This window comes from Scardinius erythrophthalmus, assembly GCF_964197995.2.
Source record: "Scardinius erythrophthalmus genome assembly, chromosome: 8".
NCBI classification, from domain to species: Eukaryota; Metazoa; Chordata; class Actinopteri; order Cypriniformes; family Leuciscidae; genus Scardinius; species Scardinius erythrophthalmus.
The window spans coordinates 38,485,251-38,512,946 of NC_138228.1; the positions used below are offsets into that span (position 1 = coordinate 38,485,251).

Consider the following 27,696-nt stretch of genomic DNA (forward strand, 5'->3'; position numbering starts at 1 on the left):
GTACAACAAAATAAGAGTTAGCTACTTTTTCAAATAAGTAATGCCAGTTACGCTGTGGAAACATGATGCTTATTGTAGTTCAAGACTAAATGTTAACATGCATTTACTCATTCAGTATTTCTGAAAAGGAATAAAAACAGTGAAATGCAAACTAAAATTAAATATGTTAAATAACACAAAAATACTTTATATTTTCAATCTCACTTTACTAAGCAATGTCTTCACTGCTGACCTTCTCAAATATACTAAGCGAAAATTTGTGTTGGTTTGTCTGAGCTGCACCCTCTATTGTAAAGGCATGAATTTGCATTTCCTTCAGACTGAGGCTTATTCATACATTTGCCAAATTAAAAAAAATGTTTTTATTAAAAAACAAACAAGCAAGTCTAGCCCAGGTGAGAAAAGGTAACGCAAAAGTAACATGACATTACTTTCAATAAAAAGCAACTAAGTAACACAATTATGACAGCATACAACACTAAAAGAAAGAGAAAAAGAGCTAAAAACAGCAAGCTGGTTAAATGTGTCTAGAGAGGTGACTCGATAGATCAGAAGCTCTGCAGTAATAAAAGAGAACAAATGCAGGGTAAGGCGGCCTGCATTACCTTCCAGGAAGTACAAGGGTGTGTGTGTGTGCGTCATTCTGGGGCCATGGGGCGAGATCTGTACATAAACAGCCTTTCAAATCTCTCTAGCCGGAAGATTCAGCAGGTGCTGTGAGAAAACGCTCACCAACACAAACAGTCAACATGTCAATAATAAAACAGCACCTGTGATGGATAGCATTCATAAATTACAGGTTATAATTAGGTTAATCTTTTTACCAGGACATAAAGTCCTGCTCAAATTAATCTGCACCCACAAAATTAGATTATAAAATATGTATAACCTTTTAATACATTCTACTATTTTTCTATCTATTGCTTGGACATTATATTTAAAATTGTCCAAGATACATTTAAAAAACACATTTTGCAATTGCTCAAAATGTATTTTAATATTGAAAAATGTATTTTATTGCCCCCAGAGGTACACTTTGTAATATATTTTGGCATGTGAAGGTTTAAATTAAATTTAAGATTTCTGCAGCAACTGTTTACAACATATTTCGCATTTTTGAAATGCCCATCACACACAGATTGTCCTTTCTGTTTCATCTTTATTTTCAGAAAATAAATAAAACACTGAACAGAAGACCAAAAAAAAAAAAAAAGGTGAAGTTCTGTCAGTGTCGAGTAGAGCAGCGTTCCTCAACCTTTTTTGTCTTTCATAAGTTTTACAGTTCAGGGGTCAAACTTTTAGAAGTGATTTTATTATAAAATGAACATATTACAGTGCAACATTTCAGTTACACATTTAATAAACCACAAGCAGGCCACATCGAAGTTATTGCTCTTTATTGTTCTGTTGGAATGATGAGCATCTTCAATCCTTATAAAATATACAAATAACTGCAGATTTGATTTTATGGATTAACCACCTACTTTATTGTGATTAAATAACCACAAAAAGCAAAAAAAGAAAAGAAAAAAAATATCACTCATCTTCCTCCACATCCTCCACCTCCTCTCCCTCTCCCTCTACTTCTCCCTCTCCCTCTCCCTCTCCCTCTCCCACCTCCTCCTCCTCTTCTTCATCACTGATGACATATTTTTTGGGTTTCTTGGCGGCTGCAGATTCGTCATCTTCCTCTGCCTTTCGCTTTCCAGCGTTCTCTCCCTCCTGAAAGAAATGATAAATATTTTTTAAATTCCCTAATATACACTTACGGTGTTAGTCAAGGTGTCTTAAAGACAAGTCAGACATTTTCCAGCCACTCAGAGCTTTAGAATTGTTTTTGATACTGTATCTTTAAGACTTCTATATGTAAATGACTTCTGTTATGATTGGCTAGCCTATTAACCTTTGAAAAGCATAACTTATGACATAAAATTTTCTCTCTACAGCAATTTGTTTTAGCAATAATTCACTATGAACAATCCTTAAGCAGGATTCAGTTACCAGAGAAACAAATATTGTGATTCATCTTAAAGGGGTAGTAGTTCACCCAAAATTGAAAATTCTGTCATCATTTACTCAACCTCATGTCAGTCCATACACATATGACTTTCAGTCATTTTTCTATTTTTGTCAATCTATTGAAAGTCCACACCAAAAAGTGGTTTAGATCAATCTTCTGAAGAGACTATCACTTATATGATGATGATGATGATGATATGATGTCTTTTCATTCAAATATAAACATTGATCAAACAAAAGCTCAAATGTACTTGCTTCATGGGTGAGAATGAACCTCATTGGTTTTTGCATGCAGTGGATTACGATGACTTAAACTTTTTGAAACCTGAAAGTTTTGGTTGCATGGATTATTCTTTCAATGAATATTAGGGGTGTGATGAAACACTTAGCTCATGAGATGATACACAATATTGGGTTCACGAGAAGGCGATATTTTAACACTATTATTAAAGGGGTGGTAGTATGCCCCTTTTCACAAGATGTAAAATAAGTCTCTGATGTACCCAGCGTGTATGTGAAGTTTTAGCTCAAAATACCCCACAGATGATTTATTTACAGCATGTTCAAATTGTCCCTTATTGAGGGTGAGCAAAAACACGTTGTTTTGTGTGCGTCCCTTTAAATGCAAATGAGCTGCTGCTTCAAAAGCTTGTGTGTGTTAGCAGCTCCGATTACCTCACACAGACGCACTACAATGTCAGAAACTGTTCTGCCTTTTATGTTTAAACTGGAGTTGGACAATGATGGAGAGGCTCAAGAAGAAGTGACAACATGTAGAATGCAACAGAACGTTTCTGAATGGTTATTTGATGAATTTATGTAGCTGATGTGGAGTTAACTATCTTCAGGTCTTTGATTAGCCTATTCTGTCATGATCATTTATAAAATCGCTCGTGTGGGAACTGTTGTAAGATGCCTACAGAGTGACAAGCTATTGCATTTGTGTTACGTACTGTATTGCATGTGAAAAGACAGCTGCGACAGACTCGCAATGTGCTCTACTACAGTAACTCTTCCTCTTCTCAACATGGACTGTGTGTTCCCGGGGGCGGGGTTTATGTAAATTTTAAGGTTAGTGATGTCACTAACCCGGGAGGAAGCTTGTGTAGTCCCTACTAGCTGTTTGATAAAAAATGATTTCTTTAAAATATCTTCCTTTGCTTTGAACTTTGAGCGTTGTAACTTTGCAGATGCTGTTTATGTTCAAACAGCAACATTACACACTAACTAAAGTTAGAAAAGTGAAATCATAATCAACCACCCCTTTAAGAAATCTTCAATGACAAAATATGTGATTGAAAGTCACAAAATGCAAAACTATGCAGGTGCATTTTTAATGTTTTAACTAATCTAGGGCTGTCACTAACGATTTATTTGGTAATTGAATAATCGCTCAATTATTTTGATTGATTAATCGGATCATTTTTTTTGTGGTAATAAAAATGGGTCTAAGTGAACAACAGCTTTTAAAATGATTTAAAATGCATATATAATAACAATGAGGCAATGATAATTGGTTCAAATAAAGCATCAAAAGAAAGTTATCATAAATTTATTGAACAACTGTTAAAATACAGTTGTGGTCAGAATTAATGGCACCCCTGGTAAATATGATCACTTTATGAAATAAATTTTTTTTTTTCCAAAACACGTTGGCCACAATTATTGGCACCCCTAGATTTTTTTTACAAGTAAAATATCTCTGAAGTATATTCCCATTAATATTTACCTTTTTTTTAGCACATCAGCGTGACTAAGAACACGAAATTGGCTAGCTATGACTTGTTTCACAGGAGTTTAAATATGAGGAAACACAAAGGCCAAATTCCCTTAATCATCCATCACAATGAGTAAAACCAAAGAATATAGTTCTGATGTGCATCAAAAGATTATTGAGCTTCACAGAATAGATAGTGGCTCTAAGAAAATAGCTAAAGAATTGAAAATCCCCATTTTGACCATCAGGGCAATAATTAAGAAGTTCCAATCAACTAAAGATGTTATGAATCTGCTAGGAAGAGGACGTGTGTCTATACTGTCTTAATGCATGGAGAGGAGGAAAGATTGAGTGGCCAAAGACTTTCCAAGGATCACAGATGGAGAATTGCAGAGATTAGTTAAAGGGATACTTCACCTCTGGGAAGATGAATGTGTATTTAAAATAGGTCATTTAAGTAGAAGAAATGTGAAGAAATTTTTGAATTTGGAGCTTTCTAGACTGAGAAAAGCCAGAAAATGTATTTTTGACTTATGTGGATGAAAGACAACAACTCCCAGAATGCACTTGCTTCGCTGCCTTAGAAGGCCACGCCTACCGGTAAGTTGAAAACAAACAACAAGGCTAGCCTATGTGATGAGTTTGCCAGGGATTTAGAGATCGCCCAAAATGTCCGGGATTCGGCTTTTGCGTTCTACAGTCGCCATTCATTCATTATGTTTACTCTGGCGAGCAGGACGAGGCTGGCGGCCGCGGGAGAACGGTGCGAGGCCGGTGGCGTCATTACTGAGACGCGCCGGGTCTCGCATCTCTCACGGAGGAGCAGGAATTTTCTTAGCAATGGTAAAACGCACATCAACCGATCACTTGTTTAGCGTTCATGTAAACACTACATTCAGATTCACCAATCGGAATGAATTCAGTTAGATTGAAACAGAAGGTGTGCATGTAAACAATGAATGGCGACTGCAGAACGCAAAAGCCGAATCCCGGACATTTTGAACGATCTCGCCCGCCGGACAAGTCCGGGAAAAGGAGGATGTAACCCCTACTTACTCAGCTTTCTCCTACTATTCAGCTTTCTCCACAGAACAAGAGCCTGCTAGCTTAGCTTCCAAAGAAAGACGGCTGACACTGTGTACATTCTGTGAGTGAGATCCCTCCCTCTATGGGCGGGCTGAAAACATGCGGGACATCGCCATCTACTGGCTGTAGTCTTTAGCCTCTGGCCAGAAAATCCTCCGATGATGCAAAATGACGATTTTTGCGTCATCGGAGAATTTTTTCCAGACAAAAAATACATAAATCTCTTGTCTCAGAGAGATACGAGGGTGGAAAGCATGGTAATTCGAAAATACTACAGGTTTTCTACTAATACAAAGCTTAATGCTAAATCCTGAAGTATCCCTTTAAGTATTGGGGTCAGAAAGCCTAAAAAACAAAAAACAAACAACCACAATATAAAATCCTCGTTGCTCATCCAAAAACAAACTCCAGCATATTCAGTTGTCAGACACGACTGGATCTTCAAAAGGGACCAGAATCTATGGTCAGATTTAACTTAAAAAAAGAGCTTTTTGGCAGCAAAGCAACCAGATAAGTTTGGTGCAAACAGGGATAACAAGTACCCCATACCCACGGTTAAATATACCGCTGGATCTTTAATGTTGTGGGCATATTTTTGCTGGAGGACCTGGACTTCTTGTTTAGATACATATCATCATGGATTCTAGCAAATACCACCAGATAAAAAAATCAAAACCTTACAGCCTCTGCTAGAAATCTTATAATGGGCCGTGGTTGGATCTTCCATCAGGACAACGATCCAAAACAGACATCAAAATCAACACAAAAATGTGTTAGGGATCACAAAATGAAGCTTCTGCCATGACCGTCCCAGTTCCCTGACCTGATGAGTGGAGTGAACTGAAGAGAAGAAGCACCAACATGGATCTGGGAATCTGAAGGATCTGGAGAGATTCTGAATTAGGGCTGGGCGGTATATATCGAGTTCGTACGATATATTGATACATTTTTTAGAAACGAAATGGAATGAGGCAATACCGTTTATATCGATACAGCAGTTTGATACGAGCACATCTAAAAAATAGCGGAGGACGCAGTGTGAGCTGCTGCAGTGAAAGTACAATTCGTCCTAAACATGTTATATTAAGGGCTTCAAAATAACTGGTAAGATATAGTTAACAAGTTTAAAGCAGCTTCCCTGTCAGATGTTCTAACAGATACTGTTGCTGACTGACAGATAAATACTTGCGCTGCTTAATGCGTTTGAGATGTGGTGCTTTCCTCAGTGCTTAACTTACATTTCACAGGTATATTATCCATCTGTTAATGTTAGAAAGTCAAACAAATATGTCAATTTTTCAGGAGAGGATGAGCCTTCTGCAAGTGAATCTCCGATAAAATTCAAGCTTCCGTGAATGCGGCCACCACGCGCATGCGCGCCAAACAGACGGAGCACAATGGAATAGTGGCGCAATAACTCTGACTAAAATATACTGCTAAAATATTTGTTGTTGGAGACAATAAATGTGCCGTATGTGGAATTTTAAACCTAGAAGTAAGTATATTTTTTATGAAAGTGACCATTATAATGGAGTAATCAAATACAGGCTAAAATAATTAGTTTGTGCTTTTGTTTTTATATTGTAATGTTACAATGTTAAAATGTAATGTGATTTTAACCACCTTTTTGCACATAATATATTGCATAGCCTACATTACATTCACTATATTTGTTTCCATTTCCTTCAATATCAACATTGTTTGTAAGATATCATTGGGCAGGATGTGAAATAATTTTTTTTTTTATAAATACAGATTTTCTTTATCCAAATAAAAAAAACATAGAAAGTATCGACATATATATACAGTGCTATGCATAAGTTTAGACACCCATGCTAAAGTTGACTAAAAAGAGGCATACAAAATCATCTTTTGGTAATTTAACTTAATGCATTAATTTAAAAAATTAGGAAAAATCCAACCTTTAAGGACACCAATTTTCTTTGTGAATGAATAATGTATCGCAAACAAATAAATGTTCTTCCTTGAAATACAGGGTGCATAAGTTTGGACACCCCCATGTTAAATTCCCATAGAGGCAGGCAGATTTTTATTTTTAAAGGCCAGTTACTTCATGGATCCAGGATACTAAGCATCCTGATAAAGTTCCCTTGGCCTTTGGAATTAAAATAGCCCCACATCATCACATAGCCTTCACCATACCTAGAGATCGGCATGGAATACTTTCCATAAGATCATTTTTATTTTTATTTATTTTATTTATTTTTATATAGCGCTTTTCACAATACAGATTGTATCAAAGCAGCTTCACAGTATTAAATAAAATAGTACATCAGTGTATGTTTCTGGTGTAAAACATCCACGTTTGGTAATGCAGATCAATAGCACTGTTGAATCGATTAATCAAATTAAGTATCCCCAACTGAGCAAGCCAAAGGCAACAGTGGCAAGGAACCGAAAAACTCCATTAGGTGACCTAATGGAGAAAAAAAAACCTTGGGAGAACCCAGGCTCAGTCGGGGGCCAGTTCTCCTCTGGCGTTTATGAAGTAGAGACCGGATTTAACTGTAAGATTAAAATATTATATGAATGCCTGGCTGAAGAGATGCGTCTTTAATCTAGTTTTAAACTGGGAGAGCGAATCTGAGCAACGAACAGTATCAGGAAGGCTATTCCAGAGTTTTGGTGCTAAATGTGAAAATGCTCTCTCTCCTTTGGTGGATCTGGATATCCTAGGTATGACCAGAAGCCTCGAATTTAGTGATCTTAAAGAGCGCGATGGATTATAGGGCGATAGAAGATCCGTTAAATAAACTGGAGCTAAGCCGTTTAGGGCTTTATAAGTCAGTAGCAATACCTTGTAATTAATACGGAACTTTATAGGTAACCAATGTAGTGATGATAAAATTGGTGTTATATGGTCAAACTTTCTTGATCTAGTAAGAACTCTAGCGGCGGCATTTTGGACTAACTGTAGCTTGTTTATTGAGGATGCAGGACAACCAGCTAATAAAGCATTACAGTAATCTAGTCTCGAGGTCATGAATGCATGAACTAGCTTTTCTGCATCAGAAACAGATAGCATGTTACGTAATTTAGCAATATTTCTAAGGTGAAAAAAGGCTGTTTTTGTAACATATGAAATATGATTTTCAAAAGACAAGTTACAATCTAATATAACACCCAGGTCTTTTACTGTAGAGGATAAAGTAACAGGACACCCTACTATGTTAAAGTTGTATTGAAGGAGGTTTTGTGGGCGGTTTTTTGAACCGATAAGTATTACCTCTGTCTTATCTGGATTTAATAAAAGAAAATTGTGCGTCATCCAATCTTTTATATCTTTAACACACTCTGTCAATTTGGATAATTTAGCGTTTTCATCCGGCCGTGATGAAATATATAGTTGAGTGTCATCCGCATAACAATGGAAACTAATTCCATGTTTCCTTATAATATTTCCAAGTGGCAGCATATATATTGAGAATAATAGAGGGCCTAACACAGATCCTTGCGGCACTCCATAGTTTACTGGAGTTATGATCGATTTTTCTCCGTTTAAATAGACAAAATGGTAGCGGTCAGATAGGTATGATCTGAACCAGCTTAATGCTTGTCCTTGAACACCGGTATAGTTTTGTAGCCGATCTAAGAGTATTGTGTGATCTATAGTATCGAACGCAGCACTGAGATCAAGTAAAACTAGTATTGAGATACAGCCTTGGTCAGAAGCTAAGAGTAAATCATTTGTGATTTTAACGAGCGCAGTTTCAGTGCTATGATGCGGCCTGAACCCAGACTGAAACTTTTCATAGGTGTCATTTTCTTGCAAGAAAGAGCCCAGTTGGGCAGACACAACTTTTTCTAATATTTTGGACATAAAAGGAAGATTTGAAATGGGTCTATAATTTGCTAGGTTATTTGGGTCTAATTGTGGTTTCTTAATTAGTGGTTTTATAACTGCCAATTTAAATGTTCTTGGAACATGACCTAAAGATAAAGACGAGTTAATAATATTGAGGAGAGGCTCTTCCACTATAGGTAACACTTCTTTCAATAGTTTAGTTGGTATGGGATCTAATAAACATGTTGTTGTTTTAGAGGAAATGATAAATTTATTTAACTCTTTTTGTTCTATAGTTGTAAAGCACTGTAATTGTTCTTGCGGGGTGATAATCGAGGCTGAATTATAAGGCGCGATTGAAGATTGAACGTTTACAATTATGGATCTGATGTTTTCTATTTTCTCAGTGAAAAAATTCATGAAATCATTACTACTAAACTGTAACGGAATATTTTGTTGAGGTGACGCTTGTTTATTTGTTAGTCTAGCCACGGTGTTAAATAAGAACCTAGGATTGTTTTGGTTATTTTCTATTAGTTTGCGGAAATGCTCAGCCCTGGCCGCTTTTAGGGCCTTTTTATAGCGTGACGTACTGTCTTTCCAAGCGATTCTAAAAACCTCTAAATTAGTTTGTTTCCATTTACGCTCTAAATTACGGGTTTCTCTCTTTAGAACACGAGTAGTATTGTTGTACCATGGTGCTTTAATTTTCTCTCTGACCTTTTTTAGTCTCATAGGTGCAACAATATCCCATTTTCCAGAGAGAACGGTGCTCATAGTGCTGGTTAGTTCGTCTAGTTCATCTGTTTGTTTAGGTTCAGGCAGCAGCTGAGACAGATCCGATAAGCAATTTGAAAAATTATCTATGGTGGATGGAAGGATTGTTCTGCCTAATCGATAACGCGGCGCAGCATGATATATTACCGGGGTACGTAATATGCAAGTTACCATGTAATGGTCAGTTACATCATCACTTTGCGGAATGATATCTATATCGGTTGGATCGGTTCCATGTGATATAATTAAATCGAGTGTATGATTAAAACGATGAGTCGGTCCGGTAACGTTTTGCTTAACCCCAAAGGAGTTTAATAAGTCTATAAACGCAGCCCCTAACGTATCATTTTGATTATCTACGTGTATGTTAAAATCTCCAACAATTAATATTTTATCGACATTGACCAATAGATCTGAGAGAAAATTTGCAAATTCTTTTAGGAAATCAGCGTAAGGCCCTGGTGGTCTATATACGGTAGCCAAGGCTAAAGATAATAGGGATGTTTTTCTATCATCTAAGAGCGTAACATTTAGTACAAGTACTTCAAATGAAATAAACTTATAACCCGTTTTCTGAGTAACATTGAGAATATCTCTATAGATAGTTGCAATACCGCCGCCACGACCAATCAGACGGGGCTCGTGCTTATAGGAGTATCCTGATGGAGTAGACTCATTTAGACCGAAATAATCATTTGGTTTAAGCCAGGTTTCAGTAAGGCAAAGTACATCTATGCTATTATCTGTGACTATTTCATTTACAATAACTGCCTTAGGTGTGAGTGATCTAATGTTTAAAAGACCTAGCTTTAGAAATTGTTTTTGTTTACTAATAGCAACATTTTCTGTTTTAATAACAATTAGATTTTTCCTAGATCCTGCAGTAGATTTATTATTTGATCGCACTAAACGAGGAATAGACACAGTTTCTATGCAATGTTCTACACTAGTATTTATATCAGTTAATTTGGTGCAGCAGAGACTATGATTTGGACTTTTGGTTACTAGTCAAAAGGTATTTAACGTTTTGGAGATGTTATCTGACAGAAGATCCGATCCGAATCTGTTTGGGTGTAAGCCATCAGCACGGTATAGCCTAGGACGCTCCCAAAACAGATTCCAATTATTTACAAAGAGCAGTTTCTGCTCATTGCACCATGACGTTAACCATTCATTTAGCGCGAATAATCTACTAAACTTGTCATGTCCTAGACGGTACGTGGGAAGCGGTCCTGACACAATGATCGTTATATCAGGCGATGTGCTGCGTACCGTATCGATCAGATTCCTGAAGTCTTTCTTCAGAACTTCCGTCTGGCGCAGCCTGATGTCGTTCACTCCCGCGTGCAATACCAAAGTTCCGACGCGCTCGTTATCGTTCAGAATCTCGGGAACGCGAGCAGCGATTTCAGAAACACGAGCACCAGGAAAGCAGTGACTGTGCACCTTATTTTTACCTGATGTAGCATGGACGTGCCGAACAATGGAATCACCGATGATCACAGCATCGCGTTCTGTTTCGCGAAGAGCGGAGAAGCGGTTTTGTGTGGATAACTCGAAAACCGGGAGGGTCGGAGAGGGTCTTGGTCTAGACCTGACTCGCGTCTTCCGCTGCGGAAATATCCAGGCTTCGTGGTGGCGTGTTGGAGCCGGAGTGAACGAGACCATGGCTGATCGCGACCTTGGCGCTCGGAACCGATGCCGAGTAACGCACGGAGTAGACGAGGTCGGAGTCAGCCGGTTAGTAACATTAATCTCTGATTTGTGAGCATCAGCGCGTGATGTTTCAAGAGCTAAACGCCGGTCTCTCAGCTCGGCCTGTCTCACTAAAAGGTCGTGGATCTGTTTCTCAACAGCTTCCAGCTCAGACTGTACCGCGTGCAGCTCAAATGTGTCCTCACCTGCACCAAAAGGTAGACTACTTGCATCTGATATATTCGCCATTTTAACAGATGGACAGTAAGGTAGCAACGACACTACCAGTGATGCTATCAATTAATACTAATTTCTGACAAGCGTCTTAGATATAATCCGTCTTTTAAGTGGTACGGGTGTAGAGTAGACGCATGATAGGTGAAAAATGTTTGTAAGTGAGTGTTGAGAAGACGCGTTCAGCCGTGATCCCCGGGAGTAACCTATAAGAGTATCCAGCGTAGAATCACTAACAGGCTTGAGACACGTCTGCTCAACAGTCCGCGTTGTAACTATGAGGTTTGAGCAGTAGTGCTTCTCAGTGAGGAAAAGTAGAAAATGTTTGTTGTAAGTAAGTTTAAAGAGTAAAATCAAGAATTATAAATCAAATCGATAGAGCTCCAAAGACAACAACGCGTTCAGACGCGACGCAAATCAATCATCTCTCAATGCAAATCAAACCAGCTATTAGGCTAACTGAAATAAAACCATGCCAATCAATATTTGTGGCCAACGTGTTTTGGAGAAAAACATTTGAAGAGTTCAGATGCAAAAACCTCTAAATGCCTGTATCTGAAATTTCCTCCTAGAATGATCATTTTTATGAAGCTTGTATATTTAAGTTCAGTAATTTCACTTAAATGGCAAAGAAAATTACCTATTAACTGCCATTTAAGTGAAATTATTGAACTTAAATATACAAGCTTGATAAAAATGATCATTCTAGAAGAAAATTTCAGATGGCATTTAGAGGTTTTTGCATCTGAACTTCATAATGTGACTTCCCCCACACTTTCAATTCTTTTACTTCAATGAAAGGTTAGATTTTTGCAACTTTTCTGAATGAAAGATCAGAAGGATAAAAAAAAAAATGCAGATTTCTTTTTTTACAGACATTTTTGATCATATTACCAGGGGTGCCCTTAATTCTGACCATAACTGTAGATCATCATGTAATATACTATAAACAATAATCAACTTCTGTACATTACGCATTATAACAAATGCCTGCAGGACTGGTGATTTTTGTTGTTACACTTTACAGCATGATCAAATCCTTGTTTATTATTGGCCAAACAACATTTAATTAATATGTCCACGTAATATTTAATATTTGGCCACTTCTTTACAATAGAAATGCTAGTGTAATTTTTTGAACAAGAACGTTTTGATGTCTAAATGCAAACTGCGAGGGTTTAAACTTTTATTTTGAAATTGCGATGAACAAATCACTCCGAAGCCCGCAGCACATTTATTTAGTTATTTAATTTTACAATAACACTATGAAAAGGTTCATTCGTACAATGGCTTCAGCCTTAGAAAACAGTCCAATAATGCGGTCCATTGATTCTTCCAGCCACTTCCCGTATTTTGTTGGTTAAACGACGTGGGTAAATTAAAATCGAGGATATTTTTTTTAGATGTATATTTTTTTTAATCGAGGAATCATGACAGCCATATCTTGTAACGGATGTGACTTTAGTTTCTGAGTATGAGACAGAACAACAATGCAAGCACTATAAAAGGTTTTGCTACAAACTCAACTCTATGCTGATATCACCAAACAGCTTTTACCTCGACGAGAAATATCGTCACATTTCTATCTCATTACACCTTTAATGAATAATAGACAAAAATTATGAGAGAATATTAAAAATATCTTCATTTGTGTTAAAAAGATGAAAGAAAGCTTTACAGGTTTGGAACGACAGGAGCAAATGCTGACAGAATTTTTACTTTTATGTGAAGTAAAGTGTGAACCTTTAAAGTCGTTTACTTAGGTTCATGGATCTCTTTACTGAAGAAAACAAATGGGAAATATACTTTTGTAACCAAGGATGCTGGAAAAGTGTTGTGCTACTGGTTATGACATCATATCATATATTCCTTTTTCAGGGTTTTTTAAAATAAACGCTCTGTTTGGACTGAAAGTTTCACCTCATCACTGTCCAGTCTCTTGGCCTTCATCAACCGCTGGGCCTTGTCCTCATCAGAACCTTCATCGCTGTCTGACGAATAGATCCTGGCTCGCTCCTCTATGACCCACAAACAAACAAACAAACAAACATTTTAGCACAGCTCAGAATTCAGGACACATTTTCAAGCATTCCAGAGAGATGTTCTTTCAGTAAATACTTCTTACTGGCACAAACAAATCAAACTGAACAAACTAATCTAAATCTCAGTTGGACTCCGACATAATGCAGTATTAAGGAGTCGGCAGGTAATCGGCTAATGGCTCTAACGGTTACTGTCAGTGAGAAAGTGTGAGACGTACTGTTTTGGGAACACAAGCTGTTGTTGCTGTACAAAATGTTCTAGCTGATCGCAGCAGGTCTCAATCTCACTCAAAGAATCTGTTGTGCAGAAACACTGACCCACGGGGAAGCGATGGAATACAATATAGAGGACAGACACAGCACCCCACCACAGTTCAGAGGCCATTTCAACTGACCTACTTCCTATAGAGGCGGTCATTTGGTCAGAGTTGTTTGTTTAGTTGGTGTAAAGGTTTACAGGTACCATATGTCTGAATGGCTACAAGCATATGGAAATGATTAGTGATGCACAGAAATTCCGTCAACCAAAAATTATGTCAGCATATTATACAGTTATTATACAGCATATTGGATGAAATGGAGGGCCGAAATCATTGACCAAAATGCGCTGTTTAATTAGCACTTCTCAGATGGCACGTGTCACTACATGACAACTACATGTCAGCTGTGTGGATGCTAGGGCTGGGTTGACAATTCTGGGTTTAATCAATTTTAATCAATCTTTGATATGAATTGATGAATTCAATTTATCCTTTTATCCTTTTATTATATGCTTTTTTCAGTTGATGCGTGAACAAAACTACACCATCCAATAATCACAATACGCTGTGACTTTTGATATGAAAGTATAAACTTAACTTAACCTGTTATATCTCCTTTACAGAATGTTTCAATAAATCAGTCATTACAGACACCGTTTAAATGTTTATATATTTCAACAATTATTTGTTGATTACTAAATTTGATTAATGAACTGATTATTAAATAAACCTTGTTTTCAGTTTTTTTATTAAATTTACATTAAATAAAATTTGTTTTCTGTAAAAAAAATTCGGTGCATCACTAGAAATAAAATGGGCTGTTGATAAACATCATCATCATAAGTTTCAAGACGTTATGGTGAGTATTGAGCACTGAAATAATTCTCCAAAGTTTTACTTTAAGACCCGGTATAAAGTTTAAAATATATTTTATAACATTTTGAGTTCATGCATTCATTGGTTTCAAGAGCGTTTTCCCAGTTACCACAATTATCTGATGGTAGCCATACGTGTGTAATATACAGCTTTGATCGACTTCTGAGATGTAATTTGTGTGATATGTGCACCACATGGCCGAACACAGTGTCATTAGATTGCAGCTGGCGTCGGCCTGGGACTTATTGCCTTTTTATATAAAGCGCGTCAAGCTCGCGATTATCTTATTCATCCATTCATTTTTTAGCGCTTGTAACTTTAAGCAGTACTGAAAAGCTGGATATGTTTACGTACCACAAAATAAACGATAAAGCAATATCTAAATCGACTGACTGTCTCATCCTCATTATATAATTAACTTCTGTTTTGTCACTTTCCAGATGTTATGCAGGGAAGCTTGACATTAATGTTAGTTTTTATTTTTATTCGCAGGTTTTTAACCTATGCAGAGCCGCTTCTGAAAGTTTTCACCACCACATAAAGACATCCTGTTACGCAGAAGACTTCTTGAATGTATTCAGTGTTGTTATGTTTTGTTTTTCATACAAGTTTTCTGTTGGGACAGTGAGAAATAAAATTGCAAATAAAATGTAAAACATTTATTTGGACCAACAACACGGTTTGGTAAACTACATTTTTCCACTGGCTCAACATATTCCTAATGGAGCCCATGTTAACAGACTGTTGCCACAATTGATCAAATTCAATTCACAGAAATTCAATTAGGCCAATTGAAAAAATTAGATGTGACCAGTCACTAGAAATTTCTGAGTTGGAGAGATCTGACATTTTTTACAGTGTACAATCTGAAAATGTTTGAGCATTTTATACACAATGTCCAATGTATAATATTTGGCACGCCACCACCTACCCCTCAGACCTCCACCCTTATATTTGCTCTTGATGGCGGCTAGGCTGATGGATTCGTCACCCTCCTCATCCTCATCATAGCGGTCTGGCTCCAGGTACCCAGCGTTCAGACCTCGCTGATGCTGTTTCTCTCTCATGCGCCTCTGCTGGGACTCGCGACGGATAGATGCACGTAATCTCTCCTCTTCTTTCTGCACAGAGAGAGAAAAAGATACTGATGTCACTGCAGGATTACACTGAAGGAACACATCCACTTCCTAGTTTATCAGTCAAAGAGGAGATAAATATAGACTGAGTTTATCTGAGTAATGAAAAAGGATTTAAGAACTAAACCTTATTGGATTTAATAAATATTTTCATTTATTACATTTTGATCCAGGATCCCCACACTTTTCACCAGAGAAGTTCCACGACTTTCCCATGAAACTGCAGTCAATCAAGATTTTATTTTTTTTATACAATCATTTTACAGAGATTGCTGGGGTTTGTCAGATACTAAACGCTTACATTTAAACACTAAAATGATAAATGCGGTTGATGCCATCTGGAATGTATTGAATTTGTATCGTATATACACTGATGTTAAAAACATTTTTTTTTTAAAGAATATTCTTATGATAACCAAGGCTATTTATTTGATTTAAAATACAGTAAAAACGATAATATTGTGAAAAATTATTTCAATTCAAAAGAACAGTTTTCTACTTTAATATTTTTTAAATGCAATTTATTAAGAAATTTCAGCACATGACCTTTAGAAATCATTATAATATGCTGATAAGAAACATTTATTATTATTATTATTATTATAAGTGTTGAAAACAGTGCTGCTTAATATAGTTCTGGAAACCGTGATTTAAAAAAAAAAGAACAGCATTTATTTGAAATACAAATCTTTTGTAACAAAATAAAAGTATTTACTGGCATTTTTTATAAGTTTAATGCACGCTCGCTGAATATAAAAAATAAAATAAAAATAATAATAATCTTACTGACCCGAAAGGTTTGAAAGGTAGTGTATATACAATGTAAACTCGGGCCCAGTTGAATCAAAAACAGGTCCAGGCGTTTATGCATGATTATTATCTCTCAAAATCAATTTCAATAAAACATGAAATCCTTTTATAGCTCTTCATTTATTACACATCAACATTTATGACAGTAAGACTGTCTAATGGTGTCTAGGTCTTTGACTGACTTATGGTCATTCATCTGATATGAAATCTGGCTCTTTGGACATTAGAATTCTGGTCAGAGGGAAATAAATGTGAGAGAGTAAATAGATAAAACATTTACAGTACTCCACTTCAGTTGTCAGACAATCTGTTTAGATAACACAGCTCAAATCATACGTGCATAACCTGCTGCTGCCAAGATCTGCTGTGTTTATGTGTGTGTGTGTGTGTGTGTGTGTGTGTGTGAAAACATGCTGTGAGCCGAGATGGCCTGGTCTTCACAGACTCTGATAAGTCTGTTATGTTTACTGCTGTCTTATGCAATAGCTTATCAGATTTGTACAATGAGATTTTCTGAAATGACAAGAGCAGAGTCATTGTGTGTAATATTGACCTTTAAAGGCCCCGATATACTCAAGGCTAAGTTCTTTCTCGTCCCTCGCTTAGGATTAAAAAGAAGTTCGAAAAACGTGACCAGTGGTATAGTGTTAGCGAACATCCGGACGTTTAGATGAATATGTAATGTGTGAAATATGTGAATTCCCTTTCAACAACAACAAACGCACAGCAAAAATGACAGCAGTGAGAAAACAACCATTGAGAAAGCATCTGATCATAGTGATGTGCTTATGTTTGCAAAAGCTCTGCAATTCAAAACTCCAGTAAAGTCACATCACATTTATTTCTATAGCATGTTATACAAAGATCGCTTTAAAGCAAGCAGCTTTACAGGATAGTCCTGCATGCACTTGGGTTCCTGCGGGTACTCGACGGGTGAATCGCTTATATTTGATGTAACAGGTGGAATAATATTTATCTATTATTTACTCTGCGTGCGGGTTGGGAATCAATAGGAAAGAATATTCGACTCAATCCTTTACCCACTGATAGGCAGCGGCTTTCAAACGATCCTGTGCTTATTTGTGTTCACGTTCTGTAGTCAGACAGTCAAAGGTTTCACATTACAATGTTAATTGCAGCATTCTAGCATTGTTGCTGCAACTAAAGTGATTGACAGATTTCAGTCATTATAAGTGGAACGCTCTCATGTTTGTAAGAGGAACAACGGCCACATATACACTGCAGAGTTTCAGGAGAGACAACCGCATTTAAACGCAGAGTGAATCCGCTAAAATATCTCCTATAATTTTTTTATGACAGTAAAGGCTCATATTTTGCTATAATGTTCTTTTCCTTTATGGAGACATCTCAGCATCTGTGATTTATGCACATTTGTTCAAAATAGCCTGTATGGGCAGATTGTTAACAAAAGTTTTATACTGTTACGGATGCACCCTCTTATCTTTTTTTCCTGTTAATTATTACCATTCTATTTTTCTTAAATGCATTAACTCAGAATGCCTAATGTTGGTTTGATTGCTTTCAATAAAAATTAATTGACTGCTGTCGGATAACAGCTCGGGTGTTCTGTTAAAGTCCCCCTGTGGTGAAAATCAAGCTTTTAATGTTGTTTATATGTCTATGTGGTATTTTTAATATGCTTTAAGACAAACCATGTACAAATTCATAACTCAACACCATTGCTGAGTATTTTCTCCTTAAAACCGCAGTGAACCAAAGACAAGCTCAAAACCACGGTTTGAAATCGAAGTTTCTGATGTCACAAAATAATCAAATCACAATTGTAACCAATCACACGTTAATGTCAATGAGTGGGTCTCTGAACTGGTGCGAGTGAGTGGAGGCGGGGCTAATTTGAATATTCATAGAACCGCGTATACTAAATGAGGCAAAGGTGTGGAGTTACATTCAAGCTATTTTAAAGCATGAAGAAATTAATTTTTAATGAAAACTTTAAAAAATGTAATTTTGGTGATTAAAGAGGAGTTTTAAGGGATAAGTTGATTTATTACAGGGGAACTTTAAGTAATGCGGGGGCGGGGCGGGTGCAGGTTTACCAAACAGGACCAGTGCAGGACTCTGCTTTACAGCATTGAACATGAAAAAAAAAAAACATGTCAGTGTCAATTAGAATTGACAATTACAACTTCAATTTCTACTATAAAGCGACTCTTAAGAGTGTTCCTGTTTTTACTCGCCGGTGTCCGACCTCGAGGGACGGAACAGAAGAAATGGGCCGGAGAAGATTTCCACGTCAAAAAAGGCGGAGCTTCAGAGCCACACCTTCCTATTAAATCATCGCCACGGACCAATGGTAATTCGATGGCGTTTACCAGCCAGAGCAAACTTTTCCAGAAAGTCAGAGAAGCGGTTTCGAACTCCCGAAAAAAACAAAAACGAACTTTGTTTTGGCCTGATTTTGTTCGAAATGACATCACACCAGTTTGTTCTTCGATTTCGCTTTAAGTGTATCGGGGCGTTAAGATTCAAAACATAATGCTTAAACTCCCAAGGAGGACAGTTCTATGACCTTGTTTCCTCCTAAAACTCCAGGGTTTCAGAAAGAAGAGCTTTTTATTAAGGAGGATACACGTTGTGATATAACCTCCCTCTGAAAACACAGCATTTCTGTGTTGACATGAATTTTTTTCATCAGTCTTGTCTAAACTCAAATCTCTTTGCCGAGTTCAAGTTTGTGTGTGTTGTGTGTTTGTTTTACCTTGATCATCTCATTTCTCTGGGACTCTGGGTCTCTGCCAGCCATGGGCAGAATTCGGATCTTCTGTGTCTTTGAGCAGCGGTCAGCAAGAGAGAGGGTCATTTTCCTGTGTGTGGCGCTGTCTGTGGAGTGAGGTCTACAAACACACATACATGTCAGCTACGTGTAGAAATACACATACAGGCATCCTGAAGTGTGATATGCTTTAATTAATCTACAACTATTTTAAACAACATTTTTAATTTTAGAATTAATACAAATGCATATTACTTGAGCATAGGACATTTGTTCTTTTAAAATGATCTATGAGGGCGTTTGGCGTCACAACGGCTTTGTTTTCAGGCGCTATACTCAAACTTGAATTGAAAAATAAATAAATAAGAGTAAAATAAGATTAAATACATTTATTAAATGTATATATGCTTGCAGTACTGGTTATATAATTTGAGAGATGATTCCAGTATGAAATTTTATACTGGCTTAAATGGAGGAACATCATGATTGAAACTTACTTGAAAACAACAACAGTTCCTATATCAAATACCATAATAAATAGAATAGCACTAAATGTATAGGTTTTTGTTTTGTTTAGTTTTGTTTTTGCAGCCTCCTCTCGTGTGTAGAGGTACTTTTCATACACAAAATGTAAATTCAATGCAGATGCATGCGGTTATCATGGTAACAAAGGACGAAAGGATGATGAGGACTTGAAACCGGAAGTGCTAACTTGTGTCCAGGTTGTGGCCTACAAAAACATGTGATCCTGTAGCACTGGTTAGCAAAAATTACCCAATAGCACCACCTAGCGTCCACCCAGTGATATCTCATCACTACCAATACTATGGCTGTGTCCGAAAGCTGAAAAATGCTGCCACTGCAAGCAGGAAGGCAACAACACACGTACTGAAATATCATTATTTGATGTATTCCTCGCTGCCTTTGATATCCCATAATCCAGTGCATTTCATTCCATAACAGAAATATGGTGTCGGAAAGTTGCGGTTGGTGGTCAGTTTGTATGTAAATGTCCATTTTTGACAAACCTTTTCCACTTTTGATGTCATTTCTAGCAAGAAATTAGTATTAGGAATTATACATTTGTTTATTTATCGGTGCGCTCTATTTTGTTGTGGTAGATCATTAAACCGCTATGCTGCCTCAGAAGTCTGTCCGAAATTAGTTTAGTGAGGTACTGTCCTTCATGCGCCTGCAAAGTCATTAAGCTTTCAGATGCAGCCTATAACGTGCGTGTGTGTGTGTGAGTGTGTGTGAGACGCACCTGAAGGTGAGTTTGGTCTTGAACACAGCCTGACCCTGCAGTCCTGTGCCCTGGCGGATGAACAGGTGGTTGTGGTCACCCTGCAGTGGAGCTTTATACACATCAAACACCTCATTCCCCAGGTGCAGAGACATGCTGCAGAATGAGAAAGAGTGATGCTGATTTCCAGATTTCTGCTGAGTTTTATCATCCGAGCGATAATCGGCACCTGCTGAAATGATTCTGTGCAGTTTTCCAGCACCGAATTCTGCATGCATCTCCTCACCTGCCGTCTGACCATTTAACAATCCTTGCGTTGCTCTCCTTGACTTCGATGCCCTCCTCATCGCGCCTAGAGCGCCACCTGATGGTGTTCTCCACCTTCAGCTTGAGACGGGTCCGTCCTTCCTCATCCAACATCTCCTCATCCTCAAACTCATCCTCATAGTATTGAGGGTCAAACGGCCTGTGGAGAGACAGTGAGAGAGGAGACAAACTGCTGACTGACTGGGATTGTTAGGATGGAGCATTTAGAAACTCCTTCAGTTCTCCAGGAGACATTCACACACCTGGGCTCCACACTGAGAAAGTTGGGCAGCTTCACAAAGTAGAGCTCACTGCCCAGATCTGTGCTGACTTTGGGAATCTCCACTTCGATCCTCGTCTCTGGAGCCGGCTCCTCCTCGGGATGATCTCCCTCCAGACCGTCCTCACCATCCTATGTATTCAGTTCAGATTAATTCAATTGATTAGTCATTTCAATTTGCATATTGAAGGGTTACAGTTTATTTTAAGGTGATATTGTTACAGTGTAATTACACAAATAAGTAGAGAGTAATATTTACTATACTATAGGGTTAGGTGGGCAATTCCACGCAAAACGGTCACATCCATAACGCCAACTCAATGCCATGGTATTGAGTTGGTGTTATGGATGTGACAGTTTTGCGTGGAATTGCCCAGGATTAGTTACTTGAAATTATGCATAATTTAAAGTGCATACTAACGTGTAATTACGTCACCATAAAATAAAGTATTACCTACTGAAAATACAGTAAAATATAACAACCCGTTTAATTCTAGGTGTTAGAGAGGGTGAATATGGTGTAAATCTAAATTATGACTCTTTTAAGAGCAAGAAATAGGAATGAAACCTTTTCATGGGTGAGAAAGATGACAAGATGCAGAAAATATATTTTTGAATACAATTTTTTCATTAAATTATAAAAATCAATAAAGAAATATATTACAATAGTAATAATACTATTGTGCAGTAAACTAAATAAATACATGAATGAATGAATAAATAAAATACATACATGTACTTATTTTAAAGAACATCAGTAAAATTACAATAGTAATATTTATGGCCATCTTAATTTGTTAGAACACTGTTAGTACATCTTCCTGAAAAACAAATCACTGTTTATTTAATTTGTATCTTTTGTCAGTTTTGTTTGCAATTAGTTTCTTTGTTTTTATCGTATTGCTGACTGTTTACCTGTCTTCTGTAACTGTTTTGAGGACTTTTTACTTACATTAATTAACCTAGTACAAGTTTTTGCTTAAGTATCGATAATTGTGAAATTTCACTGACATTTACAATTACTCATATCATGAAATAAGACTTTGATCATATCCCCCACCAATAATCGTGTTAAATAATCGTGATTTCAATATAGACCAAAATAAACACCCTGCATTTTTTCTTGTTCGTGAAGCTGTTCCACTCGGATATGTACATCACAACAGTGAAGAAAAGCCTATCACAACTTCCGTTTAATTATATGTGACCCTGGACCACAAAACCAGTCATAAGTAGCACGGGTATATTTGTGGCAATAGCCAACAATACATTGTATGGGTCAAAATTATAAATTTTTCTTTTAAATTTTTTTAAATTTAAAAAAAAATCATTAGGATATTAAGTAAAGATCATGTTCCATGAAGATATTTTGTAAATTTCCTACTGTAAATATATAAAAATATATCATTTTATGAGTGAATGCAGCACACAGCACTTTTATACATATATACAAAGGCGATTTTCTCAATGTTTAGATTTTTTGGCACCCTCAGATTCCAGATTTTCAAATAGTTGCATCTCAGCCAAATATTGTCCTATCCTAAAAAACCATACATCAATGGAAAGCTTATTTATTCAGTTTAATCTCACTTTCCAAAAAATGTACCCTTGTGACTGGTTTTGTGGTGCAGGGTCACATATTTCAACCCCCCTAAGAAAGGTAGCTTTGCTTGAGAATATAAAATATATAGTTAGTTATTCAGCAGATTCATTTATTCTGATGTTGTGCGTGTACATGTCTCACCATTGGTTGCCCAGGTGTGAGAGGTTTCTCTGCGTCGCTGTCTGATGAAATATCATCTGCTTCCCCAAACAGATCATTTGCTGCGGGCTTCTTACCTACACGCACACAAACACAGATTTGAACAGAGCTGCTGTGTGTGACGCTGCGTTTCATCACAGCAAGTGTGTGTCACTCACCCCTCTGTGAATCACGGTCAGAATCCGAGTCAGAGTCTGAAGCGATTTTTTTCTTTTTCTTGCGTGTGAAATCCTCTTCGCTGTCACTGCCCTTGATAGACTCTGAAATGAATGATCACAAACAGAAAGATTTGTTAGAATAAACATGTTAATACTATCAGATGAAAACTAAAAATTTCCTTTTTTGACACAAACACAATAACTACGTTTACATGCATCCAAATGAGCGATTATTAATCATATTGATTGCACAGTCGGATTGAAAAGGTTTCACATAAACACCTCCATTCAATTGAGTTTGATCCAAATTAAATGTCAATCAAATGTAAAGGGGTGGTGTAGACCTGAAATAATCTGATTAGGGCTGCACGATATTGAAGAAAAATGCGATATGCGATAACTCATTAAATAATGCGATATTCGATATGCAATACGATAATGCTTAAAGTGTGTAAATAAACTAAAATTATCTTTAAAATATATTTAAAATTATAAAGCCTACATACGTGTTTCACATTCTTTTTGTGACAAGAAAACATCCCTACAACTTCTGAAAGTGTTTAGGTTTAGGGTTTCAGGAAGGCCTATGTTAGGTTTATTTAACAACAGAAACTGAATAATCAAATGTAAAAATAAAACACAGCTTAGTTTTCACTGTATGAATTAAACATACTGTATACTGATTCTTATTAAAGCTACAAAAGTTATTCAGCCAAGAGCAGTGAGTGATTTTCTCCTTGTCTTTTGTTCATGACCCCAGTTATTGCAAGCTGTTGCAATAAGCATATCGCGATATATACATTTGCAATATTTAGATGACTTTGATATATTGTGCAGCCCTAAATCTGATCAAAAGGAAAAAATAAGCATGTGAACGCTTTAATCCTACCATCATTTTTTTTTTTTAGATGTCATCAAGGCAAAAACATTGTTTTGTGACATTATCATGGTGACTCTTGTACTGAGTCGTATTTACCACTGGGAAGTAAACATGGCGGAGGGGAGAACGATTGCTGCTGTGACTTGCTATTCTTCATTAGTTTTTTCACAACAGCTTGTCTTGTCGTAGTAGTGCATAGTTACATACATTTATAATCATTTGAAGCGCATTGTATGTATTATACACAGCAAAAAAAGCCTGTATTTGACCGATTCGTCAAAAAGCTGACTGTACTGTAGATAACGTGGCGAATGTTTATATGGTTGACAATGAATATGTGATGCTAAATATCATTTTGTCTTTTATTTTATTTTTGATAGCACGTGATGGCAGCATCAGTGTAAGTTATAACATTATGCACTGTGATTTAAATGATAAATAAAATCCAGCTTCGGGGCGGATTTGTGCTGAACTCCTTTGGAAAAATAAATAAAAATAATCACATTGCGAATATACCACACCTGATTTTTGTCTTTCCCTTTCATCATCAGAATGGTCCCTTTCATCATCCGAGTTCTGTGGTTTGTCCTCGTCCTCTGATTGGTCACTTTTTCCATCCCTGCCCCACTTCTCATCTCCGGAATGGACATCTTTCCCGGACCCCTCTCCATCTGAATGAGGTGTCCCAGGGTCTGAATGGCCGCTTCCAGCTTCTGAGCGTGGGCTGCCCGCCTCTGACACTGGACTTGCACTTCCTCTGTCAGACCTGTGGCTTCCTGCTCCTGAGACTGGACTACCTACATCTGACCTGTGGCCCCTGTCGTCATCATCGTCGTCCTCCTCGTGATGGCCCTCTGACCCGCTGTGCTCGTTGTCCGAACGCATGCTCGCCTCTGATTGGTTGCCCGATCGCTCTGACGGGCTGCCGCTGCGCTGGCTGCCGCTGTGCTGGCTCCCGCGCTCGTCTTCGCTGTCGTCTCCAAACAGCTCTTTATTGCTTGGCTTTCCCCCATCTTCATCCTCGTCTTCGTCATGATCCCTGTCGCTCTCGCTGCCAGAAGCATTGCTGGCAGATCTGGGTCTCTCATGCTCCGATTCAGAGCCAGAGCCAGAGCCAGAACCAGAGGCGGACGCTGGAAGAAACACATCAAAACATACACTAATCTATTAACTTGTCATTTAGGGTATGCTTTTATCCAAACTGACTTACATCTTCAATATGGAACACGGACCATAAACAAGTCCTTCAGAAACATTTCACATGCCAAAAAGAGCTACATAATGAGGAATTTCTCCAAATTTAACAACTATACAATTGTACAACCAGTAACTGTTTATTCATTTTAATTAATTTGTCAATAATTTGTCTTCAATTAAGGAATAGTTTTTATTTTATTTATTTATTTTATTACAAATATCATGAATTAATAAATATTTTTGAGATTTTGGGAAGTTGCACCACATGACATTTTAAAACCTGAACTAAGCTTGCCCTGTCATACAAATTATTATATTACATTAAATTATTTGATATTTGAAGATAGAGTTTTTGAGATTTATCTTGACGGGAGATCATATGAGGGGACTTCTCTGACATCGCTACAATTTTTTCTGCATTTGGTTGGACCATTATAACTTTGATTTGAAAATAATACGTTTTTCACAAATATTAATTATAAACAGTGAGGCAGGTTTATATATATATACATATATATGTATATATATATGTTATCAGGACAGTTGTATAATGATCATAACATTTAATTTCTAATGGCAAAAAAATTAAGTAACATGCACATCGTGAAAGAGGTTTATTAAAGACAAATTTTTGCACTAGTTTATGCATTTATAATAAATATTTTGACGGGGAAGAAATGTCCATCTACCCTATTATAATTTATATTTAAAACATGTATAATAAATATTATAGAAAATAGATGTAATTGGAAAGACTACTACTTTTTTTTTTTTAAATAGATCATAAAATGTTCAACTATTTTTAAGTGTGGGCGATATCTTTGGATAATTTGTTATTTTGTGAAGATAATATCTGATCTGACCATACCGATAAAATGTGATCAAAACTGTCTAACGTTACAGTGCTGAAGCAATGACCGTCTTACAACTGTCTGCACATATCGCTAAACGAGAGTTCTGCTGAAATAAATATACTTAACACATAAATGAAACACATTTTCAATGATTAATGCAATAATGCAAGTGTAAAAACTACCTCGTTGCTCATTGTCACTATCGCCATCACTACCGAAAAGCTCGTCCATGTCCGCCATTCTCACCGGCTGTAAATAACGATCAACATCCGGTTGAAGGTTTGTAAACCCAAAGCTCCGGTAAAACTTTATAAAATAAAAGCCCTTTTAATAAAGTAAAAGCCCTGGAGATATTTTATATAGACAAACGCCTCGTACATGCAGTGATTAATTTCAGTGATTTCCTCATCTGGCCCAGTAATAAATTACCACACTGCATTGAAGTGTAGTGAAATTAGTTCATAATAATTTTATGTGGGTTTTTTATAGCTACTGTGTAACTGTACTGTGTGACATTAAACAAATTACATAAAGCAAATTAATTATCATTGCAAAGATAAGCAACTAATTTTTAGTAAAAACAGAGCAAATTTTACAGATGACGTTACATTGTCCTCATTACTTGTGTACACTGTAAACCAGAACTTAAGGTATTTAACCAAGTAGGGTTCAAATGAATATGCTTATGTACAATAAAATCAAAATCTAAAGTTCTACTATATTGATTCATTGAATTAAAAAACCAACAACAAAAAAAAAAAACTCAATTACCTAAAAAAATACCTCAATTTTGGGGGTTCTGCTAACTTAGGCTTTACTTAATATTCAACAATATTATTGACTGCACTGACACTATTGGATGAGAACTGAACTGAGCTAAACAATGACATGACAGTTTTTCTGCATAACTGCTTCATAGATTAACTAATTTAATAATTGATGATCTGTACAACGGAACTGAATCAACACTGAACTGACTTCAGCTGAACAATGACACCATTTTCTTTTAGAGCTGCTGTACATCTGGAATGAACTGTTTGCCTTCCTTAATCATTTTCCTGTTATCACTGTAAAGCTGCTTTGAAACAATCTGTATTGGATAAAGTGCTCTATGAGTAAAGGTGACTTTACATACAGTGTGAAAAAAGGATAGTCTTGGGGGTAACACATTACAAATAAAGTGAGTGTATGTTTATTCCTGTTTCGGTTTGGTTCTTTGTCTGTTCTATGCTTGTGTGTGTTCACCTAGTTTCTTTGTGTGTGCTTGTTAGCCTAATTAGTAAAGTAACACATTACTTTTAAATTTACAACAAAATATCTGAGTTATTTTTTAAATAAGTAACATAAGTTGGGAATAAATGCAGAGGCTGTCATGATTAGGACTCTTATTTTGATATTCTGTTTTGTTTTTTTCCATTAGTTCCTGTATCCATGCTCTGTTTAGTTCCTGTTTCATTCATCTCTTCCTTGTTTGTTCCTATGATTACATATTATCTGCACCTGTCTGTCATTCTGTTCGCCTTTTATTTATCCCTTGTCAGTTCTCGTATAGTTTGCGTGGTTGTTTTATTATGACCGCCGCTAGCATAGCTAGCGAAAGCGGTCATATAGGGATTGTCAAAGTTTTTTTTTCTGTCATCTACTGAATATTTCGCCAACGATACCAGGGACACCGAAACACCGGGGAACATGAAATTTGGTGGGCATGTAGCCCCACTAGACTTTTACGGAAAAATTTCGTTTGGTCCCTCGCCTCGCGCTAACGGTAATTTCCTTTCACTGTCCACGTTTTGATTTCGGCTAA

General features: G+C 36.8%; 1 protein-coding gene across 1 annotated transcript; it reads right to left on the reverse strand.

Moving 5' to 3' along the window:
* Positions 1 to 341: 341 nt before the first annotated feature.
* Positions 342 to 26,177, reverse strand: leo1 (LEO1 homolog, Paf1/RNA polymerase II complex component). The gene is made up of 11 exons (XM_081371908.1): positions 26,075 to 26,177; positions 24,363 to 24,974; positions 22,962 to 23,063; positions 22,786 to 22,880; positions 21,025 to 21,173; positions 20,742 to 20,921; positions 20,477 to 20,611; positions 19,198 to 19,333; positions 15,443 to 15,632; positions 13,254 to 13,351; positions 342 to 1,722 (listed from the first exon to the last, which is right to left on the reverse strand). Exons 1-11 carry the CDS (start codon positions 26,130 to 26,132, stop codon positions 1,537 to 1,539), a joined length of 1,941 nt encoding a protein of 646 aa, XP_081228034.1. The 5' UTR covers positions 26,133 to 26,177; the 3' UTR covers positions 342 to 1,536.
* Between the last annotated feature and the right edge of the window lie 1,519 nt (positions 26,178 to 27,696).

Excerpts from the sequence above, each read along its gene's own strand:
- leo1 (XM_081371908.1), bottom strand. The coding sequence starts at position 26,132 with ATGGCGGACATGGACGAGCTTTTCGGTAGTGATGGCGATAGTGACAAT. Across the intron at positions 24,975-26,074 it reads TAGTGACAATGAGCAACGAG|CGTCCGCCTCTGGTTCTGGC; the intron begins GTAGTTTTTACA and ends TGTTTCTTCCAG. Across the intron at positions 13,352-15,442 it reads TAAGGGTGGAGGTCTGAGGG|AGGAGCGAGCCAGGATCTAT; the intron begins GTAGGTGGTGGC and ends TGTGGGTCATAG.